Source organism: Terrapene carolina, unplaced genomic scaffold (assembly GCF_002925995.2).
Source record: "Terrapene carolina triunguis isolate 2854851 unplaced genomic scaffold, T_m_triunguis-2.0 Scaffold391, whole genome shotgun sequence".
Classification (NCBI taxonomy): Eukaryota; Metazoa; Chordata; order Testudines; family Emydidae; genus Terrapene; species Terrapene triunguis.
Window position 1 is genome coordinate 1000891 of NW_020664742.1, and position 23526 is coordinate 1024416.

A 23526-nucleotide genomic window follows, 5' to 3' on the forward strand; every position below is an offset into this window, starting at 1 on the left:
ACCCCTGCTCTAACAGGCTTCACCTTAGCCCCAGCTGGGGGAGATCTGTACCATTCTTCTACATGACCCGAGTCGTCCAGACGCTGGGCAGTGTGACCTCATCCAGCAGATGGGACCAGGAAATGCCTGTGAATTGGTGACCTCAGCCCCAGGGGGCATCAGCTGGCGCCGTTCCTGGCTCAGCAGGGGCAATGGCTTGCTCTGGTCAGTGAAGTCTCTGTAGGGTTTTTCCACGTTTAAGCTCTTTTTGTTATTTAGCTGGATGGGATTTTGGCAGCGTCCATTCTTTCCAGATAAGCAGCGAGGTGTTTGTCTTGCTTTCCCTGCACCCCCTGGAACTCCCCGTGGGGTTTGTCTGCTGGCTGGCTGTTCGGGTTACTGGCAGAGGGGACTTTACATGCAGCCCCTGGTCCCAGGACCCCTGGTTTTGTGGGGGGGTGGTTCAAGGGAAGGGGGGTTCCTATGAATAACCAAGGAGTCACTCTTGGGTCAGGCGCACGCACAGCTCCTCCCCTCTCTCCCCCCCCGCGCAATTGATGGGCCAGTCCCGGTTCCGTGTTGTTTGTTATGACAATTACTGAGGACTAAACCCTGCTGCTGTTGCTTCAGAATCTAAAGCTTTGCTCTTAATTCCCCAAACTCTTTACACGATGGCAGGTTCACACGGGGTTTGTGAGTTAAGCCAAGTGTGCGGTGTGCCTGAGGGATTCGCTCCCAGGAGTAACCGAGCCAAGCAAAGGGCCAGGACCCCCTTGGCCCAGGATTTGGGGAGCTATCGCGTTGCCGGGCTCTTAGAAGTAGTGATGCGAAGGTCCTGCTTGGACGTGGTCATCTCTTGCCTCAAGCACGTTGCGAGGCGTCCTCCAGAGTTTCACGGGAACTTTTCAACCCCTCCCTGGCTGCTTCTCTCATTTCTGTGTCCCAGAGTCGGCAATTTCTCGTGTCCATCCCACTGCCTGGGATTTACTCTTTGCTTGGGTAACTTGCTTTGCTGCATGAAGCCACAGTGTCCTCTCTTGATTGCATAGTCGGGTTCCTGGAGCTCGGGAACACTGGTTCTTTTAGCCCCGGCACTAATAGAGGCCTGGATTCAGGAAAGCAGGTAAGCACTTGTTTAACTTGGAGTGTATCCTTACATCCCATTGGCTTACAGGGGAGCTGAAAACGTGTCAGTGCTTCCCTGAACTCCTGTCGAAGAGAAGTGGCTTTTAGCCCACGAAAGCTTATGCTTAAATACATTTGTTAGTCTCTAAGGTGCCACAAGTACTCCTTGTTCTTTTTAGTTTAAATAAACCAACCTGAACAGCCCCCAGATGTCGCTGCTTCACCTGATGTGTGTCCATCACTTCTTTCACTCCAAGGCTTGAGACTAGCCCTTGATCAGTCAATCCGTCTTTACTCCCAGCCCTGGGGAAATCCGAGAAAACAAGCAGCACTGCATCAGTGGGGTATAGGCTACGTGCAGTAAATGGCTCTGAGCTGGAGTAAATATCTGGGCTTCACTTGAGCAGTTAATTCATCTCAGACACTGTTTATTACATTGTTCCCTGCAAAGCCACCAGGATTATCCTCTTAAAAACCCCCTTACATGTGGTGGGGACCAATTTGCTACTGGTTCTTTTTTGTTTGTTTTTGTAATCTTGGGATGAAATATTTTTCTTTAACTATCTCTTGTTTTCCTTGGGTGCCCTTTCTCCCTGCATTTTTTGGCATCCCGTCCCAGTACCCAGTGCAGTGAAGCTCAGCCCAATAGTGTAATGCAAAACCCTCCACGCATATTCCATTCCAACAGAAATAAATCATAAGAAAGAGACTCCAGGAAAAACTGATGCAAAGCTTTGGCCATGAGAAGCACGCATGGTCCCGTTACTGAAGAAGATTTCATAGAAGAAGAATTCAGGGGGGTTTCAGGCGCGTAATTCATGGTAGCACTGTGAAGTAGCCCAGCTCCAGAAAGCCAGACCAAAAAAAGAAATGGTGCAGAACACAAACCAGGGCCCCTGGCAGAGCCGCCTGCAAGGAGCAGTGTTTACAATCCAGATTTCTCACAAACCTCTGTGCATTGCAGAAATCCCAGCTCACCCAGCTGTTGATGGTAGAGACCCAAGCCCCTCCCTGGTTCAGCGAACAAGAGAAAATGATTAAAAGGCTGGCCCACAAGATTACTGGCGTAGAAGTATCAGGGCCATGCAGTGCAACTGCGCTGACTGGCTGACTCTCAGCCTGGACACAAGATGCGCTATCTCGAAGGTCAAGGCCTCAGTCGATACTGTAGGCAGGTTCCACAGCCTTTGAATCACTCAGAAACTTTCTACGAAGCTCCCTCCTGGGGAGTCCCCTGCTGTGAGGGAGACCCCAGGGGGTCAGAGAGTGCCTAGCCAGCCCCTACGCTGCAGGGACAGGAAGTGGCTGGAGCCCCCACCTGGGTTGTGTGCTTTGGGTCCCAGTGCCACCTGGTTCTCCACTCTTTTCCTCCTCTCCCCAGCTGGATCCCCTGCTAGGGGCAGAGCCTGCTCTCCCTGGGCTCCCGCAGCCTTGCAGGGCCGTGGGCAGGGGAGGCGCTCCCATGACTCTCTCCCTGCGCTGCAGCCAGCTGGGAGCAGGAAGGAGACCACAGCTGATGAGAGCCTCCCATCTCCCTGCAGCGACGGGGCCGAGTCACACAGCACTGGAACAGTCCCGTGGCGCAGCTCAGATGCTTTCAATTCGTCACCAGCCCCCGTGTTCTTGGGCGCATCGCCTGCGCCGAGGGCCCCAGGCTCTGCACTCACGCAGGGCGCCTGGCACGCAAATGCTGCATTTCGGCCAACAAGAATTGAACCTGGGTCATGAGCCAAGAATTGAACCTGGGTCTTGTGAGTCCCGGCCCAGTGCACTTGCCACAAGACCTTCCTTCCCCTTGTAAATAAAGCCAGAGTCAGTCAGGTTCACGGGTACAGTGACATCTGTCAAGGATGGGAGGTCAAACCTGGATCCTCCCCTTCCTCTCTCCAATCTCACTGGAGGGCCCATGTAATTCTAGCACATTGGTTTAATTTCAGGTGTTCAGTGCACCTCTTCCCCACTCTTAGCAGGACATCCCCTCGCTGTGCGTGGGAGGGAAGTACAGTTCTCTCACTAGCCAACCTCCCAACGCACTTTGTTCCAGGGCTTAACCAGCCTGACAGTTAGGAAATTTTTCTAATGTGTGACCTAGACCTAAACCATCCTTGCTGCAAGTTAAACCCATTGCTTCTTGTCTTGTTCTCAGTAGAGGAGAACAATTTATCACTCTCTTCTTTATAACAACCTTTTATGTGCTTGAAAACTGTTATCATGTCCCCTCTGTCTTCTCTTCTCCAGACTAAACAAACCCAGTTTTTTCAATCTTCCCTAATAGGTCATGTTTTCTAGACCTTTCATCATTTTTGTTGCTATTCTCTGGACTTTCTCCAATTTGTCCAAGTCTTTCCTGTAACGTGGCACTCAGAACTGGACACAATACTCCAGTTGAGGCCTAGTCAGCGCAGAGTACAGTGGAACAATTACTTCTCGTGTTTTGCTTACAATACTCCTGCTAATACATCCCAGAATGATGTTCGATTTTTTTACAACAGTGTGACACTGTTGACTCATATTTAGTTTGTGGTCCACTATGACCCCCAGATCCCTTTCTGCAGCACTTCTTCCTAGGCAGTCATTTCCCGTTTGGTATGTGTGCAACTGATTGTTCCTTCCTAAATGCAGTAGTTTGCATTTGTTCTTATTGAATTTCATCCTATTTATTTCAGACCATTTCTCCAGTTTGTCCAGATCATTCTGAATTTTAATCCTAGCCTCCAAAGTGCCTGCTTGGTATCGTCCGCAAACTTTCTAAGTGTACTCTCTAGGCCAGGGGTTCTCAAAGTGGGGGTCGGGACCCCTCAGGGGGTCATGAGGCTATTGCATGGGGGGTCGCGAGCTGTCAGCCTCCACCCCAAACCCCGCTTTCCATCCAGGATTTATAATGGTGTTCAATATATAAACAAGTGTTTTTAATTTATATGGGGGTGGAGTCACACTCAGGCTTGCTATGTGAAAGGGGTCACTAGTACACAAGTTTGAGAACCACTGGTATAGGCCATTATCTAAATCATATTTGTCCTCCCTTAGCTGGGGTTAGGGTGCTTGGAAATTGTCAGTTTCTTTACGGTCTTGTTTCTGACTCAGAAATAGAAGGTGTGAAGCTGGCCAGACAGAAGCAAAAAGCCGAGGCAAAGCGGAAAGCGACGCCGGTGGTGGGAGACATGCAGCCTTTGATGGAAGCCCTGCCTGAACTCTCCGAACTGACCACGACCAGCAAGGCCAGGAAGCAGCCCAAGACGTAGGTACCGTCTGGTGGGCTGCTGTATTTTGCTACGTCCTGCAGCGGGTACCGTTGTCATGGCACCGCCAGCTGCACACAGTGGGCCGCCCCCCTCGCTCAGTCCCTCTGACTGTCCATGCTCTCTGCTCTGCATGAAACACGTGGCAGCAGCACGCCTGGGTGTCCAGGGTGACGTGGTGCGTCCCCGTGGGCACCGAGTGTCGCTTGCTGGGGGGAGAGGGAGGCTGGTGTGGCCCAGCACGGGGATACGAGTAGGGTTTGCAGCAGCGGGAGCAGACTTTGAACAACTAAGTGCTTCTGAAGCTAGCCCCGAAGGCAGGACAGGCAGCCATGCTGCGGCTCCTGCCACGCGCGGGCGACTGTTTAATGCGAGAGCGTGTTCCGTTGGGCGTAACAGCAGCGTGGGATTTCCGCCCAGGTCCCCAGGGGCACGCTGGGGGTGGGTCCGTCACAGAAGTGCCCTATGAATTAGGGCTGGCATTCCCAGCTGAAAGGGCGCCGCTTGTAGCTGACTCTGCCGAGCTGGGCAGAGACAGACAAGGGGCTTCCTTTGGCAGCAGCCAGCCTCTCTTGGAGCAGTCTTGCACATTCCTGTTCTTCTGACCCATCTGAGCTTTCCCTGAATTCCCACCCTACTCTCTGCACGTGTGAAACTGTCCCTGGGACTTCTCTCTAACACAGCGCCTGTCTCCCCAGGCCAGCCGTGACCTTTGACCAGTGTCTGTTCCCTCCCTGATGTTATGTGTGTCGGGGGGTTCTTGTGAGTACCAAATCGGGGAGAGAAGCGTTCATGCTCTATGTAACCATATCCCTATCGGCACACGCTCTGCTGGGCCTGCAGCCGGGAATGTGCATTTACCATAACGGGCAGGGGTTTACAAAGACGGCTTGGCGAAGCACTCGAATCTCTGCACACGGAGCGAGGCTGGAGACCCCACGAGCACAAGCTCTCGTGATGGTCCAGGGCTAGTCGGAAGGGAATGCTGAATTGGGCTGCTCCCCACCTACGCAGACCGCGTCTCTGCTGCTCCCTCTGAAAGGGGAGGTTTTCAGAGGCACCGGGAGCGATTAGGCAACTAACTTGTAGCTGTGCCTTTGAAAACCAGCCCCCAGCAGCCCCACTCTGGCAGGGGAATTCCGGGCCAGCCAGTGCAGCTGGTGCAGGGGGGGCAGGGCCAGCCAGCTGGCCGATGTGCTGATGCTGTAGATCTTCTGGGCAGCCCAGCCACAATTTACTTGCCTGCTCCCCAGGCAGGGTCAGTGGCATGGAGGAACAGCAGCTCTGCCTGCCATCCATGGGAAGAGCCCCCACTCCAGCTCGGGCTCTCCCCATGTTGTGCCGGTGCGCGTGTGGTTGTTTGAAATCACCAGAAGAGGCTTTGATAGGATTCGAAGCATTGCATAAATGCAGGGTAATACTCCAGTGATTTGTCAGCGTTATTAATAAAAGATTAGCTTCTCCAGGAATTTGATCTCCTGCTGGGTAAGAGAGCAGCACACTGAGGTTTTTATTCTCATTTATAATGAATGAAGGCAACAAAGTGTAACGAAACAAGGCTGCGTAAGCCGACCGGCATCTCAGCCCCGCGTTGCTGGAGTGGGGAACAAGCCCTTCCCGGGCACGACAGCTGGCAAACCCATTGCGAAAAGGGCTAATATTGTTCTGGGTTGTCCGAACAGGAGTGTTGCATCGTCCCATGGACTCCGCCCTGGTGAGGTGTCAGCCTGAGGACAGAGAGATGGCCAGATTGGAGTCTGGGAGAGAACCACAAAAATTATCAAAGGCTTAGAAAACCTGACCCATGAGAAGAGGTTAAAAAATTGGGCATATTCAGCCTTGAGAGGAGATGACTAAGGGGGGGCTTGATAAGTCTTCAAATACGTTAAGGGCTGTTATAAAGAGGATGGGGATCAATTGTTTCATCCATGTCCACTGAAGGCAGGACAAGAACTAATGGGCTTACCTGCAGCCAGGGGGATTTAGGATAGATAGCAGGAAAAGCTTTCTAACTCCAGGGATAGTTTAGTGCTGGGCCAGGCTTCCCAGGGAGGTTGTGGAATCCCCGTCACTGGAGGGTTTTAAGAACAGGTTAGACCTGCCAGGGATGGTCTAAGTTGACTTGGTTCTGCCTCAGCCCAGGGGCTGGACTTGCTGACTTCTCGAGACCCTTCCAGCCCCATGTTTCTGAGATTCTATCTCATGGGTCAGAAGCCTAGTATGCCTGCAAACAGAACTGCTGCAATTTCTGGCAGAATTGTGCATTCTCAGGGACTGCTGGATTCTCCTGGGAAATGCCCAGAGAGAAGCTGTGAGGAGCAATTCTGCCTCCAGTAGGTGTTGTGCTTTCAGAGGCTGGTGTTTCTAGGAACACTTTCCTTTAAATGGGATTTGTTTCCTGGAGAGATGCCAACTTCAAAGCTAATCCTTTCAGAAACTGAGTGTGAAGTAGGTTTAGAGCAGGCCCAGCCTCTGTCTGAACCCTCCCTGCCTGCGTTTGTAGCTTTGCAATCACACTTTAAAAAACAAATGTTTTCTATCCCTGCTGCTGTCAGAGACCCAGGTAAACAGGGGACAGTGACAGGGAAAGGGAGGAATTTACTGCTCACAAGGTGCTGTCCCGTACACAGCGTAAATACCCTGAGCACATGGAGACGTGTCCTCTCCTCTGGGGACTGTAGCTTTTGAGATTCCTTTAACAATAGTGGATGTGGCAGTGCAATGTTACATACACCCTGCGTGCGTGTGTCAAGCTGACTGTGCCCCTGTAGGAGTTTATCTGCGTTTGCTGTTTGTTCCCCTCCCGAGTTCGGAGTCCTGTCTGTGGAACATGACGAATGACTGTCGCGTTACACCACATTCTGGCCGGTGGCTCTGAACAGCAAGCTGGGGGTCAGCTGTCACCTCCCCAGGAACCGTGCTGTGTGGACAGCCCCCACTCCTCATTCAAGAGATCATAGTTTCCACGCTGGAGGGTTGGGCTTGGGACAGAATGCTGGTGTTGGTGCGTTGGTCGTCCCACGTGATGCGGAAGATGGTGTCGTTCGAGAACCTTGCGGTGTCTGCTGTACACGAGCCAGGTTTCGGAGCACACAGGAATACGGGGCAGAGGAGAGGCGGAACAAAGGAGGAGAACAGGAAGAAGGTAGCAAAGCGAGGCAGAGAAACGGAGAGGAGGCCAGGAACTGCTGCCGCAGGAAGCTGCTATGGGGCTGGGAGACCTGTCACCGTGACCAAGAGGGAAGTGGAAACGGCTTTCCCAGTGTAGGCCAGGGGGATGCTGTTGCTGGAAGCTAGTACAGACAGTATTAAAGGGACTGTCTTGGGGGAGCAACCCCCACCCCTCTGGCTGTGTTGGGGGCTCAAAACTTTGAGCAGGTCCCCCCCCAAACCATTTTATTCTGGCTGTTTTGTGCCTGCAGCTGCCTGTATCTCTCTGCTGACCCCCGAGTGGAATAACCCTGCTCACGCTTTGCAGCTGGCTACAGTGCGTGTTGCTGGCAGAGTGCTCAGGAGCTCAGCTCATGACCAAACATGGGCTGGGACTGACAACCCATCTTGTGGTGGGAGTCCTGGGACTGGAGATGGAGTTGGTCTCGTCTCTGCCCTGCAGTCTGTGGTCAGGTGCTTTGGGGAGGCCACGCTTAGTGACTCGAGTGACAGTTCCTTCCTTGCGGATTGCCCCGCTGGCTAATAGCCCACCCCCTTGGGAAATGGTCAGCTCCTAAGAACAGACGTTGGCTTTGGTTTGTTGTGGTCCCCATTACTCCTCGCTTTGCCCATTGAATTCCCTCATTGGGGGAACAGTCCCAGGACTCGCAGACATGTCTCAAAGTCTGTCAGCTCACCAAGCTGTGCAGAGGTGGTTGGTTAATCTAGTCTCGTAAGCCAATCCTTCCAGCCCCTTACCCCACTGCAGCGCCTCTCCTCCGAGTCCCCTCCCGGTGGTAGCTGCGGCACCCAGAAGCCAGCTTCCCTGTTAATGAACCTCTCTCCTCACTGGCGAGTCAGCTCTCCAGAGCCTTCTGAAATAGTGCCACCCTCAGGGCGATTTCCTTGGCTCTCCCTAGGTAGGCGGGACCCAGACAGTCTCTCCAGGAGGTCAGACCCTTGGTTAACCAGCTGCAAATCTCGTGTGTTCTTTGTGCTCCCAGCATCTGTATACAGGCACCAGTACAGTCCTCCGCCCATTCCTTCTCTTCTGCCCAGTCAGGGAGCCAGTGTTACCCACTGGATGTACATGCCCGGTATTTTAATTGGGATTTGATTCGTTCCCCCTTGACTCTGTCTCTGCACTGCTCCCTGCCGAAGGCTCCCTGTAACTCTGACAGCAGGAGGCTGCTATTCCACCAGACTCTCTCCAGGTAACGAGGAGCCATCCCAATGGTCCATGAATACCAGACGCGCATGCCGCCCCCTTCTGCACATGCTTCAGTTGGTCACCAGGGCTGGCTTCCAGCTTTCTTCTCTCCCACATGGCACCAGGGAGCTGCCACCTGCAGTTCTCTGCACAGGCCCCTAAAGTCGCCTGCGAGCCGCATAGATGTGTCCCAGCTTTGTGTGTGGGACACTGCGAGCACAAACCCTGGACGGTGCTCAGGCTTCGTGGGCCTCTCTGCTCACATCTCAGGAACATGCCGTGTAGAAGGGGCTCAGTCACCCGGTCTGACGAGCTGTCTGGCACTGGCCAGCAGCACCACCCAGCACCCTCACACTGCACCCAGCACCCCTGAGACCTAACTGTGATGTGTCTCAGGCAGAGAGTCGGAGGCCCCCCGAGTGCACCGATGACAGGGAAACACCCTGCAATACACCCAGGTAATCCTGGCAAGTGACCCGCACCCACACGCTACAGAGGAAGGTGAAACCTGGAAGGGTCCCTGCCAGTCTGACCTGGGAGAAAATTCCTTCCCAACCCACCTATGGCGATAAGCTAGACCCTGAGCATGTGAGCAAGAACCAGCAAGCCAAGCACCTGGGACACCGAATGCTTGGCGCCAATTCGAGGCCCTGGCCAGTCCAGGCCAGTGTCCTATCTCCAGCCATGGCCATCCCTGACGCTTCAGAGGAAGGAGATAAAAAAACCTTCCAGAATACACTGGGGGGAAGAGCCCTTCCTGACCCCTGTCAGTGGCTGACTGAAACCCAGAAGCATGAGCGTTAGGAACACAAGATATGACCCGGAAGTGAGCACCAGGCTGCAGAGCCCTGCCCCCACCATCACAAGCAGCCCCATCAGGCAATTGCACCAAAAAATTGTCCAGCTCTCTTAAAACTAAGTACCCCAAACTCCTAGTGGGAGGCTGCTTCAGACCCTTCCCCCTCTGATGGTTAGAAACCTTCTTCGAACTTCCAGCCTGAATTTGTTCGTGGCCTATGCCCAGGTCTCTGTTGTCCTCGCTACTCACTGAAACCAAGTCTAAAAGTGCGTTCCCTCTTGGTTCTCATGGCCTGGTGCCAGGCGGAAGCACGTTGTGCCATCTTTCCACCCCTTTAGTTGGGCATCGGCAGTAACTCGGCAGAGCTTTAAACAGAGACAGAACTCCCTGTTCCAGTGCTTCCCCTTCCCGTCTGACTGCCGGCTCTCCTAGCCGAAGCTGTGGTGGTGGTTGTGCCCCTGCTGTATGTGTGGAGAGAGCCTCCTGTTGCTTTAACGCCAAGGAGCTGGGCTGGCTCTGAACCGAAGTGGGGCAGTGCAGGAACGGACACAGCGATGGGGGAACGTGCTCCCTGGATAGCTAACAAGGGAGCTGGGCCGGCCAACCCTCCTCCACTAACATCACACATTGTTTGGGGTTGTCCAGCGCATACGCCACTGACCCACCTGCCTCACTGGGGAGCCCACGGATTCGGCCGGGAGCTCGGCACAATGGCTCTGGGAGACGTGCGTGGGTGGGGCAGTTAACTGGACAGGTCACTTCAGAGCCCCCCGGGGGGGAGGTTGCTGCAGTTTGACCCCTAGTTTAGTTACAAATAGGAAGCGACCCCGCTGCAGAGTACAGAACTGGAGCGATGGTGTGAGGAAGTGCCTCCGCCTGCCATCCTGTGACACGGAATTCCCCTCTCCGTACCGCCGCAGGGCCTAGCCCCAGAACCGCACTGTGTGGGCTTGTGGCTGGGCACATGCATGGCAGAGATTTGCCTCTGCCTCCCTACTGGGGACAGCTTCAGAATCGCTGATCCCTTTGCCTCCCTTCGCCATCCGGCATGTAAAACAGCCAGACTGGGTCAGAGCAACGGCCCGTCTTGCCCGGTATCCTGTCTGCAGACAGCAGCCAGTGCCAGGTGCTTTTGACAAAATGTTTTCCTTCTACAAACCTGTTCCCGTCTGTTCCTCTCTGCAGCCACGTGAGAGCGAAGGCAGAACCCACCGACTTCAACCAAATGAAGCCGGCCCAGAAGCGCAGGCTCCTGTAAGTACCTAGCTAACAGTGAATGCATGAAACCGCTGCCTTGGGCGACGCTCACGCACCCGCCCGCCGCAGCTGCTCCCCGCGGCCGTGTGGCTGCCCTGCTAGGAGTCGGGTTTATCTGGAGCGTGGTTTTCCAGGTCTCCTAGCGCAGCGTCACACATCTAAGCCAAACCTGCCGTTGCATTGGGGGGGGGGGGGGCGTTCCTTGCCTGCCGCAGTTTGCCCTGGGGTGTGTACTGGGGAGAATGGGCCCCTTGTGTCACGCAGACGTGTCCCCAGGGCAGTTGGGTTTGGCAGCATCGGCACCCACGTTGCCCTGGTGTGAAGGACAGCCCCGGGGGGGGCTCCTCTGAGTGACCCCATGCAGAGGGTCGGCATGAGGCCGATGCCCCAGGGGAGCCCTCGGAACGGAGTGTGAAAGACCTAGGGAGAATGGGGCTGCCAGCGACCGGCCCCTGCTTGGCCCCTTTTGTGTCTCCTGATGGAATCAGCCTGTCTCTGCTCCTGTGCACCACACAAGTCAGAGTTCGTCCTGGAGAGCTCGCCCTTCTGCCTCGGGGGCTAAGGGACTGCTGGCCTAGGCGGCAGCCTTCGGCACTCCTTCCCTGCAGCCTGAATGCAGACTGGCCAGTTCTCCTCCCAGTCCCACTGGCTGTCGTGCCCTGGCGCTAGCAGCTGCCGTGGGGTTGAGTGGCCAGGCCCTGGGGAAAAAGCAGGGCCATGTGCTTGCTCTCCCCATGTGTCTGGTTCAGGGCCCATTTCTCACCAGAGGGAAGCTGGCAGGTCTGGCAGAGCGTGGGGCCAGCGCTGACCACGGTAACTGTCCACGCTGGAAGCTAACGAGCAACTAAATTAAGAAATCCCATCAGTGGCTTGCAAGTAGCCTGCAGCTGCAGTGAGCGTTTAGTGCCCGTCTGCACAGACCGGCCAAGCTGTGTCCTTGGTAGGGGCACACACCGTGTTAGCTGGTCTCAGGCTGGCAGGCTCTTGCTGCGGCTGATATTCCGGACAGTAGCTTTAGAAGAGGAAACTGTCCCAGTTCTTGCTTTTGGGGAACATTTTAAATGATTCCAAAATCTTCAGGAGACTCCCCCAGTTCTCGCTACAGAGAAGGGAAAGTATCGCTGGGCCCCAAAGCCCTATAGAGCTACACTTCCAGTTGTGCTCATTGCAAGCACTTACGGATGCCCATTGCTGTGGTATCTGGAGTCACTGTACAAGGCTTACTGCCCAGTCAGCCCCGTTCTGCCTGGTCGGCCTGGCGCCAGTGTGGAGATGGGCGCGGCCCGGTTGGCCTGGCGCTGGTATGGAGATGGGCGTGGCCCTGTCGGCCTGGCGCCGGTGTGGCCCGGTTGGCCTGGCGCCAGTGCGGAGACGGGTGCAGCCCGGTCGGCCCTGTTCTGGCTGGTCAGTGCAATACCTGCACAGTCTATTCAGAGTTCTCTTGCTTCTCTCAGACAGGAGGAAGTGGCCAGGTTTCACGAGGTCATCGCAAACCCTGTGTACAAAGCCAATCCCCTGGCCGCCATCAGTGAGCATCTCTGCAAGCGACTGAAACAGGAGGCGGGAAACGCTATCTAACAAGTCAGCGAGGACTGAATGAGCCTAGTGCAGACGAATCCAGCTAGTCACCGCCAGGGGCTCCTTGAAAACAGTCCAGCAGGTGATGAAATCCAGCGGTCCTGTTCTCTGTCAGCAGGATTAATGTGATGCGCTCTGGACAGTGGCAGCTGTTTCTTGGCCAGGAGCCCACAGAAGGCAGCGTGTGCTGTGAGTATCTGTGTGCCCACGTCACACGCGGTGAAATCTGGACAGCTTCTCCCTCCCTGTTAAAAGGCACCTTTACGTTTTATGTTGCTTCTACTCTCAAGGGGTGTTGAACCTGCTTTTTGCTGCTTCCCATTGGGATCACCCTTAATAAAGAAATCCTCCAGTAACCTGCAGTGATGATCCAAACAGCACGTCACGGGATACTGGGACTGCAGCGTGCAGACCATTTGTGTAGAGATTTATATAAAGGTCAGCGCTGCTGTTTAAAGAGACACTTAATATGTTATTAACTTGGAAATAAACCCACTTTGACATTGGTCTCACGGAGTTTGTCTGGATTGTGTTTTGACAAAGGCCGGTGTAAGGATAAAGCCATTACTGTATCCAACTACAAAGAGCAGATCACTTGAACAACCCCCCCCAAGCCTGTCTTTCTATAGGCAAACCCACTACACTGATACTGCGGTGTAGGAATGAAAGGAGCTGCACCCCCATTTGAAAGGGTTGCAAATCTGACTTGTCTTTCAGCAGCACTGAACCGCTGTCATTTCAAATGGGGGCATGCTCCACCTGGCCTGCCGTCTGGGAAGGATCGCTAAGAGACCGAACACGAGTTCACCTGGGAGAGCTGAACAGAGGTTCCTAAACGATGGCAAAACATTCAAAAAACTCCTCTGAAAATTCTTTGTATTGCAGCACTACTGAGCACTGTTACTTAGCAGCCAGCAGGGATGGATGTCGGTGCCAGAGTTCTTCAGCTTCTTAACTCCTGGGACTTCCCAGTCAAGCACATGCTACATTAGGAAGCTCTCCCTAGCTAGGGCCAAACTTTCACCTTCGTTGAGCTTGGGTCCAGGAGTGCACCCAGGCCTGCCCCCCACACAACGGGCAACTGCGCGCAAACGTCCTTGATTTGTGCAGGCTTTGAGGCGGAACCTTGGCGTCTGTATTTTTTCCTTTTCCAGATGCCGTGTCTTTTATAAGCTGGGAAATGTGGCCTAGGTCTTCAGCACTGAAAGGGTTAATGCTTTGAGTAAATAGAATGACATAAAACAAATTGAAATGTGTCAAATCCCTGGCTGATGCTGTGACCTGCAAGTAACTCAGTGTGTGCTGCTCTGCCGAGAACTCTGGGCTGGTCCACGCTGCACAGTTCGGTCGACGTAAGGCAGCTTATGTCGACCTAATGACGTATGTGTACGGGCTACAGCCTTCCTCCCTGCTGCGCCGACGACATAACTCCACCTCCCTCCATGAGAGGCGTAGGCTCATGTCAGTGGAGTTAGGGTGACGCAGGGCCTGTGTAGAGCTGGGGGTTGGACCCTGCTCCTGGCTGGGAGCTGGGAAATTGACAAGGCTGCCCGGCTCCTGGCAGGGAACGGGCAGGGGGGCCGAGAAGCCAGGGCAGCTGGACCCGCTCCCCAGAGGCGAGCAGCTCTGGGTGGCTTCCCCTGGCTCCCGGCGGGGAACGGGGAGCGGAAGGGGCGGGCAGCCCGCCAGGAGCCTGTGGGGCAGCTGGGCTCCCGGAGCTGCCAGTGGAGCTGAATGACCGGCTCTCGGCTCCACACACTGCCCCTGTTAGGTGAGTGGAAGTGCTCCTGACTCACGTTTCTAGTGTAGCCATAGCGGCCATGTGCGCTGCTCTGCAGCTAGGGGGCAGCACGGAGGGAGTTTATCCTGCGCTGTCGCATAGCGTCCCACCACCTGTGCAGAGGCTGTTCTGTGCTGCCAGCGCGGCTGGTTATACAATTGTTTGTGAAATCAGTAAACGTTGGCGACTGAGCCGTACAAACTAGATTGTTGAGTTCCAAGAGCTCAGGGATCGAAGGCTGCTGCTGAGGTCGCAGGTTAACGTGGTTACAAGCTGAGCATCGCTGCAGGAAATGCTCATGATTGCTCTTGTCAGCAGTGCATTTTCATTGGGTACTGATAGTCAGAGGAGATTGCCACGCCTTCCTGGGCGGGTCTGGGCAACTCCAGGATGGGCCAGCTTGAGCAAATAAACTTCCATATGACAGGTGGGACTACTGGGCTGTCCTGGTCCTGGTTCTGAGCAACAGCACCACCTCCTCCAGGCCTGCTCCATGTCCACACCTGGGATGTGAGCCTTGGATTCCTACTGCTGCCCCCCCTCCCCCCCCCGGTGTCATTTTCCTGCTTTCCCCCTTATTTTCCCGTCTGGCTAACAAGCCTCTTCCTTTGCCAGCCAGCACAGCTCCCCTCGCACCGCAGGGAGCGGCAGCCAGAGAGGCGCTGCTGTTTGCCAGGGCTCAGAGGGGCTGATCAGACCATGGGCTAGGCCTGTGTCTCCCTAGGCAGCAGGTGAAAGAACGCGCCCTAGACAGAAATGGCGCTCGCTCGCTCTGTCTGCTAGTCTCTCTTTCTCCCTAGGCCTCAAAGGAAACAGGCTCTAACTGCAGCCACGGTTACAGCAGCAGTGACCAAACCCAGCCCCTTTTCCCTTAAAGGGACAGACTCGATACCGCTAAGGGAGTGGGGGAAATGTCTGTGGACGGGACATGTGGTGTAGTGGTTAGACACAGGAGAGCCAAGCCCCAACATGGGTATCTTCCTTCTGAAAGGCAGAGTGGGGGAAACGTGGCTCTCTTCTGTTACAGACCAGGGCTCTGTTCTCTGCTTCGCCTGCAGCAACTTCTCGGGGACCTTATTTATCAAAGGGGGCAGTAATATGTGCCTGACGTCCAGGGTAGATGCTGAAGCTGTGCTGGGATGGGGTGTAGGACACCCCCCCCCCCCCCCGGCAGAGAGTTAATGGGAGCCAGTCCCAGCTGGAGAGGAGTTGAGTGGCTAATAAAGGAAGGACATCAGGGCAGTAGGAAGGAGGCAGGAGGCTAAGGTAGAGAGTAGTAGGATCCTCTCTTGAGAAGGGAGCACTGGCAAAGGGCCAGAGAGAGACTGGGAAGGCCAGGATGGAGTGAGCTCCTGGGGTGAGGCAAGACCCAGGGAGGAAGCCGGGGGGTAGGCTTCCAGAAGAAAGAGACACAGGCACTCTGGGGAGGCAGGCGGGAGCCAGGCCTGCAGGAGGGAAGCCCTGGGAGCTGTCACTCAGTATGAGAGCTGGAGAGAGCTCTGCAGAGGGTTAACAGCCCGAGGGTATGTCTACGCTGTAGTTAGACACACGTGGCTGCCCTGCCAGCAGGCTCGGACTCCGGCTGAGGGGCTGTTTCATTGCGGCGCAGTTTGACTTAAACTTGAAGCTCCACCAGCTTTGGAGGAGGCTAAGGACACGCTTATGGAAATGGCAAACGGAAAGGCAGCTGGAGCTGCTGAAATCCCAGCTGAAACACGGGGGTCCTACATGTCTGAGCTTTGCTAGACCTATTCGCTTTCTGCCGGGAAAACGAGGTTTTACCCCAGGATGGCAAAGATGCAAAATTGTAACAATCTGAGTGCTAAGGGGACAGGCACGACTGCGGTAATGATTGTGGCATCTTGCTCCGCTCCCTCGCTGGTAAGGCCCCAGGTAAGCTGTAGCTGAAAAGGCTTCAGGTTATTGCAGATGAGGTTCTCCCTGAATCCTAATGTGGTTTTCATTCATCACACAGCACTGCAGACATGCTATTTACTCTACGCCAGTTACAGGAGAAAGCTGCTGAACAATAAATGCCCCGTATGTTTGTGATGTTCCCCTGATGTCATCTGGACTGGTGATCTGCTAGGTCACTCCAATCCTTGACGCTGGGAGCCAGCCTTACCCTGCTCTTCTGTGCGAACCCCCACTCCCGGGCTGTTCACACACAGCCTGTAGCATGTAAGCGGCTCCCAGCTATGTCAGTGAGCACCTTTGGCCCAGCCGATGCTGGGATTGTGCAACCAAACGACACTAACCAATATCTCCGGTTCCAAACACAACCCTAGGAACCTCCATCTTGCAGTGTCCAGTTATGCCCACTTGGATGCTGCAAGATTATATAATCAACCTTATATGCTGCTTCCTTGACAACATTCAGGCCCATGTGTCAGTGGGGGCCGACTCACCTGATCCTTTTCCTGTAGCCCATGGGGTTAAACGGGGCTGTGGGCTTGCCCCTACATTATTTACTTGGTACCTGGCTGGAGTGCTAAAAGTCACCGCACGTACTACCACTACAGGGGTCACTCTAACAACACAGACTTCTAAACCTTGGCCCATTCAAGGCCAAAAGCAACTCCCAGCAAAGTGAAGTAAAGGATCGATTGTATGCTGACGACTCAGCGTTTGTCACCCTTTCTGAGAACCACCTGCAACATTTGCTGAATTCCTTTGTCCATGCTGTATCCCTGTTTGGCCTTTGTATTAACGTAAAGAAAACAGAAATCCTGTACCAGCCATCTCCTGGCAGAAACCCACCACTTCCATCACCACCAGAAATAAAATTGAACAGCTGCCAATTAAACAATGTCCAAGTCCTTCTGCTACCTCAGTAGCACAGTTACCGGTGACGCCAGCATTGACAAAGAACTTTCAGCACGATTAAAGTTGCTGCCTCAGAGACAAAAAAGACTTTGGGCAAGACGGAGGATCAAAGTGTCCACAAACTGCCAAGTTTACAGAGCTGTAGTGCTCCCTTGTCTTCTGTGCTTATTAGAGACCAGCCCCCTTTATCGTCACCTTATCCAAAACCTTAACTGTCTGCAGCAACGCCACCTATGCAGCAGAGTGGGAATCAAATGGTCTGGCAAAGTCACCAAAAGTGAAGTACTATGGCTGGCAGCCATGCTAAGCGTGGAAGCCGTGCTGGCACGGAGGCAAATGACCTGGGTCAGCCACGTCAGACGTATGGATAACAACCGACTGCCTAAGAGAGTTCTGTACCGTGAATTGGAAACAGGCAGTAGGAAGGTTGGTCATCCCAAGCTCTGCTACGAGGATTGCATCAGGTGGCACATGCAGGATGCTGGGCTAGACTTAATGACCTGGGTAAGACCCATGATGGATGTGTTTGGCGCTTGGCTACAATGGAAAGAGAACGTACAACACTATATCGTTGCACCACCTTGGCCAGCAGTAGGCGGGAACGTAGACACCAATGTGCCTCGGCATGTTCCCTGAACCCTATACATAGAAACTGATTTCCAGTCGTAGTCATACTCGGATATGAGTGCCAGTCATTATTATTATACCTGTTTGGGCTCTAGGACCCTGCGAGGTGCAGGCCGAACCCAAACATCTACACCGCAATTAAACAGCCCCTTAGCCTGAGTCAGCTGGCACGGGCCAGCCGCCGGTGTCTAACTGCAGCGTCCTGAGCTCAGGAAGGGGCTGGGGAAAAGGGCCTAGCGACCGGCTGGGGTAGAAAGTGGTCAAGGCATCTGAGGCAGCAGACAGTAGCTGCTTGCTTCAGAGGCCCGGGACTGGGATCCAGAGTTGAGGTGGGCCAGGGTTCTCCTGCCAGCCACTGAGGAAGGTGGGGTGAAAGCCCTCTGAGATAAGGATGGAAGAAGTACCCAGAGTTGGGCTGAAGACCTGGTGTGAGGTCACTGGGACTCTGTACCCAGGAAGGGGTGGGAGTGAACGTGAGCTGACTGGAGGGCCAAGTCTGGAGAAGAAGTAGACCAGTGGTTCTCAACCAGGGGCACGCGTACCCCTGCGGGTACTCAGAGGTCTTCCAGGGGGTACCTTAACTCAGCTAGATATTTGCCTAGTTTTACAACTGGCTACAGAAAAAGCACTGGCAAAGTCCATACAAACCAGAATTTCATACAATGACTTGTTTATACTGCTGTATTTACTGTATACTGCAATGTCAGTACAATCTTTGTACTCCAATGGATTTATTTGATAATTATATGGTAAAAATGAGACAGTCAGCACTTTGTCAGTAACAGTGTGCTGTGACACTTTTGTATTTTTATGTCTGATTTTGTAAGCGAGTAGTTTTTAAGTGAGGTGTAACTTGGGGTACGAGAGACAAATCAGACTCCTGGAAGGGGTACAGTCATCTGGAAAGGTTGAGAGCCACTGAAGTAGACCACTGCAGGGTCAGAGCAGCTGTCAGCAGGGGGCCCCAGGGGAGGAGAGCCTGCTACACCACACCCAGCTATGAAGCGACATGCTGGACAGTGAGCCACGCTCCTACACTTACTCAGTGATAAGGGAAGGCACATGGCCCAGTTCAACAAGGCACTTAAGCATGTGAGTAATTAGACGGACTTCAGTGGGACTAACTCTCGTGCTCAAGGTCCTTGCTAAATTGGGGCCAGAACCAGCAGTAACTCAAGAGGTGATCAGAATTCATGGTCACCTGGTGCACCTTCCCTTAGACTACAGGGTATTTGTGGGGAACCTCTCTCCTCTGCGTATTCCTTTTTTCTCTCATCCTGTCTGCATCACTGTAGTATCTGAGCGCCTTCCAGATGTGCATTAAGTGATGGGACTAATGCCTGTTATACGTAGTTTGCTCTTGCTTCTCCTCTCCTTGTGTGAGTAGTGCAGTGTTTTGGAGTTTTATTTGATATGGCTATGCTGCTCTGTATCTACATTAGAGAAGGTAGAGTGGAGAAGTGCTCCTAGCACTTGGAGCAGAAGGCGTGAGGCGTGTGCAGGGTCCTGTCTCCACGCACTGTATACAAAGACAGTCGTGTTTAAACATGTCAGTGACTGGTGGTTAACACCTGGGTTACAAGCTGTGAAATCAGGCGAGGCCTGATAGCTGTCCTCCTGAGGGAGGCTTTGCTTGGTAGTAAGGCCTATGAATTCACAGAATGAGTAGCACCAGGCATTCGAGAGAAGCTGGCACTCCTGGCTCAGTGCACTTTCCTTTAGGCCAAAGGGTATTTTGTTGGGGGAAGGCAGGTAGAGAATCTGTCCTGCATGTGTCTGGTGTGAAAGTCCAGGGTGCTGAGATTGCTCCAGAATGAAGGAGGGAGCTCCCTGGAGCTGGAGGCATGCTCCGTGCAGGTGGGATGCTCAGAAAATGAAGGCAAAGTCCTACGACTAGAACTTTTCCATAGTTTCTAACTTAGCCAAATATGGGTAGCTTTTCATGGAGACAGCAAAAAGCACCTCTCCAAGCCCAGGGCTGTCTCCCTGGCCAACTTTCAAGTCCCTATTCCCAACCTCTGGGACACTAGAGCCGGATGTACAAAAAACCATCCGGATTTTTCTCTTACATTGACAAAACTTCCTATTTATCATTCTCAGCAATACTTGAATCTTCCCCCTCTCCCCTAAAAAAAAAAAATCAATCTAAGGTCAAAACCAAGCATGAAAACCTTCAGCCCAATCCATTCTTCAAAGTTAGAAGCAATTGAAAATGGGGCTATAATGGGAGGTAACTATAGCCATCGCTCTTGCTCTGCCTGACCTACTCTTTCGTTTACATTACACTTGCAACTGCTTTCAGTAGAAGGAATGTTAACAATCAAGCTCTCCCATCAGCCCCGCGAATGCGGCATTGCACATTCACGCTGCCTGCTAGTAACACATTGTCCACTGCTAGCTGATGAACAGTTCTGCCGGCGGAGAGTCAAACTTTCTTCCTTCTTGGCTCTGCCTGGGGGCTGGCCTTGCTTCAGCAGTCGTACTGAGGAGTGTTCGTGTCCACATGTGCACTCTGTGTCTGAAGAAAGTCGTCTGACTCTTCTCCGTTGGGGCCTGGGAATGAATTGTGCCCGGTTGTTCTCTCTGTGGCTGCTGGCAGAGCGCGGCTGCCACGCGCTGGCCCAGGCAGCATCACATCTGAGGGAGGTGGACTCTAGAGCTTTGGAGAAAGGTGAGCCTAGAGGGTGCCCCACGAGCGCCCCTTTGGTGCTGAATTTCCCTGACTGCTTCACTTCCTTCCCCAGCTGGAGGAGCATCAGGCTGCCCACGGTCAGGGCTGGCGGTTTCTCCCACACCCCAAGCTCTTCTCTGGTCTCTTATTCTCTTGACATGCCTCTAAGTAGTTTTAGATATTGCCCCTCCCCCTGCCACACCCATTGTGGCCAGATCTTGCTGCCCACAGGTTGCTGGGCATTACTACGGGCAGGGCAGCGCTGAGAAGTGGGCACCGCCTGGCAGCCAGGGACACAGGGCCAAAGAGGGAGCCAGTGCTGGTGAGCATCACCTCTGTGTTCGGGCCGTCTTCAGGCAGACTGGGTGGGGGAGGGCATCTCTGCAGCACTGGGGTGCAGTTTCTCATGGTGCTGCTGCTAGGGGTAAGAAACATGGCAGTGCAGGCACGCAAAGGGAGCCAGGCCCCTCGGCTGTACTGTGTGCACGTGTCTGTCTCCAGAGCCTCCTTGCCCGTGTCCCCTCATCTCACAGTGGGAATGCTGTGGGGCATCACCCCGGGGGCCTGTCCCACTCGCCAGCCCGACTAGCTCTGCTGGAGAGAGAATGAGACCCACCGTGCAGATACCCTGCATTCAATCAAAGACATTTGTAGGGCCCGGTTTGCTGGGACTGCCTGGGCAGTGTTAAGCCAGACAGCTCTTGCTCTGCAGAGCTGGGTCCGACCGCAATCTGTGATCACGTTTGGCCTCCCGGGCTCGAGCAGGCCAGTGGTGCTAGAAGGGAGCTGCTGTCAGCCGTACTGCGTCCTAGGGCTCTGCTGGGGCCCCCCAGCACCATGTTGTCCATCTGCATCTTGTGCTGCACAGCCCAGCCCCACCCAGCTGGGTGCGTGGCTCCGTGGTGGGTGGGGAGGGAAGAGGAGTGCTTGCACCTGAGCGCCCGTCCCTGCACACCTGCTGCCTGCCATGGGCCAGGGAGCGCAAGCCTGAGTCACTGGGGGGCAGCTGAGGGGTCCTGGTCTGGTACTCGGGGCTCTCCCGCTGGTGTCCCTCGCTCTCTGCCATGGCCCGACACTCGCAGCGCCCTGGGCCTGTACCGCTTGGCTGAGCTGCAGTGGGGACGGAGGCTGTTTGCACCAAGCAGGTGCTGCAGGCATTAGCTATTCACCACGGCTGGACACAGAGCAGAGCGGGGAGCCAGCGCAGAACACCCCAGAGGCCTGTCTGGGGGCGGGGGTTAGCCAAGGCCTGAACGGTGGGTAGACCCTGGTGCCCATTGACTGCCACTGCCTACCTGCCTTGTGGGCCTCTGAAATGAGGGGCTGGTTTCATCTCAGTCCCTGCTGAGCAGGGGGCTTCTCTGTCACGTGTGGCTCCTGTGCTGAGTCTCCCGGTCCGCAGGCTGAGAGCAGGGAGCCCTTGGGTGCTAGGGGCAGGGCTGGGGAGGTCCGGCCGCCATGACGTCTCTGTGGCCAGAGGACCGCAATGCAGGCACCCTGCCACCATGGCAGGGGAACAGGAGACAAAATGAGTTCTGCTGTCATCAGATTCTGGGGCGTTTCCCCCCAAGTCTGTTAACGGTGGGGGTGGACGAGGGCCCCAGCACAGCGCTGAGCTTGCCTTCCTTCTGGGGAGTCCCTCTTTTGTCAGTCTGCCTCTTCCAGCGTCGTGTTTGGATGCAGTTCCAAGTACGGCTGGCTGGCAGTAAATGGCTGGGCCAGGCAGCGCTTTGCAGCGCAGGGGTTTCAAACGCTCCCGCGGGACACTACGTGGGTCATGTATCAAGTGCCGGTGCCGTGGGCTGTTTCCAGGAGACGATGCCTCTGGCTCAGCTCAGCCTGCAGGGTTGTGATGAAAAGCGGAGAGCGTTTCCATGTGAACCCTGTGCTCTGAGCTGGAGCTGGCTGGGCAGGGCTTGGCAAAGGCACACGGAGAAGTTAGGCACCTAAGGGAGCTCCTGGAGTTGGGTGCTTAGCTGCCATTTGTGCCTTTGAAACTCTCCCCCGTGCTAGGGTGGAAGTTTGGCCTTGTGGGCCAGGCCCTTGGCGGGGGCTCGGGAGAGCTGGCGCTGCTCGCAGCACTGCCACAGCCTGGGCAGGGCATACTCTCGCTGCGACTCGGTTTCCCAGCTGTGCAGTGGGACTGGGGGACGTGCCAGGGGACGGGAGGAGAAATGCGCTGCCTGCTGCAGTGATGGGTGTCGTGTTGCTCTGGGATCGCTGGGCCGCTCCCATCGAGACTTCGGCTGAAGAGGTGTCTGGGCAGGGGGGCTACAGCCTGCAGGGAGAGACGGGTGCTGCTGAACCCAGTGACCCCCCCTCCCCCCCCGGGACACGAGCTCAGTCCCCGTCAGGTGTCTGGGGGGTGAGTGAGGGCAGAGCCCAGAACCGAACCTGGCACCACTGCCTTCATTTCTGTTCAAACCTGGGGCTAAGGTGAGACGCCCACGGCCAGGGTTTGGTACCGACTGACAGGCCTGATTTCCCGAGGTGCTGGCCACTCGCCTCTCCCACACAAGGCCCTGGGAGCCAACGGCGCTCGGCCCTCTGACGGCCAGGCCAGGCCCAGCCCTGGGGCCTAGGTCGGTGTTGGGGAGCTTTGTTTAAACCCCAGGTGTGAAGTGTTTGGCCTCCCCCGTACACCTAGCAGAGCTGTACCTAGGACTGGTTTATCTTCAATTGCCATTTGCAGCCACTGCCACAGGGTGTAGCTCCTGCCCCCTGGCTTGGACACTGCCATTACGCAGACATCAAATCTGCCAAGACCCAGGAGCCGCAGAGGCAGGGCCCTTGGCAGCTGGCGGGGTTCAGGGTGGTGAGACGCTTTCACACCACTTTTTAAAAACTGAAGCATCGGGGGGAAAATAGCTTCCAAGCCATGGAAAGGAAACCTCAGTAGGGACGGGGAGGGAGGTGGACACCCAAGCTGGCAGCTCCAGACTTAGCAACACACAGCAAGCAATGAGCTTGCTGAGCGAAATCCAGGCCATGCAGAAGCTTTGTGCTTTGTATTCTGGAAACTGGTTTTGGTTTGATCATGAAACCTGTTAGTGAGCTGGAGCCGTCTCCCAGAGCCAGCGCTGCCTGTCCTCATCAGTGCTCAGTGCCAGCAGGGCCTGGCCAGCGCCTTCAAGTGCAGGCATGAGTAGGAACAGGCCTAAACATGGTGCCTGGAGCTTCCTTGGTTATTCTCCAGCAGTGACTCCACAGCAGAGTTGCTCTATTTACAGGGCAACAGGATTTTTCTAGCTGCTGCTGCAAGTCTGCAATTCCCAGGTGGGACTT

At 54.7% G+C, this 23526-nt stretch overlaps 1 protein-coding gene across 3 annotated transcripts in view; it reads left to right on the top strand.

Annotated features, from left to right (window-relative positions):
• FAM207A (family with sequence similarity 207 member A) overlaps positions 1 to 12845 on the top strand; it is a 107897-nt gene extending 95052 nt beyond the window's left edge. For 2 of the 3 annotated variants that reach the window (XM_026658038.1, XM_026658040.2), the window contains exons 4-6: positions 4189 to 4342; positions 10688 to 10756; positions 12214 to 12845. In XM_026658038.1, coding sequence (XP_026513823.1) covers positions 4189 to 4342; positions 10688 to 10756; positions 12214 to 12337 — 347 coding nt within the window. In that variant the 3' untranslated portion in view covers positions 12338 to 12845. The remainder of the gene's footprint in view (positions 1 to 4188; positions 4343 to 10687; positions 10757 to 12213) is intronic. The other variant, XM_026658039.2, reaches the window with a different exon arrangement.
• Positions 12846 to 23526: the final 10681 nt, after the last annotated feature.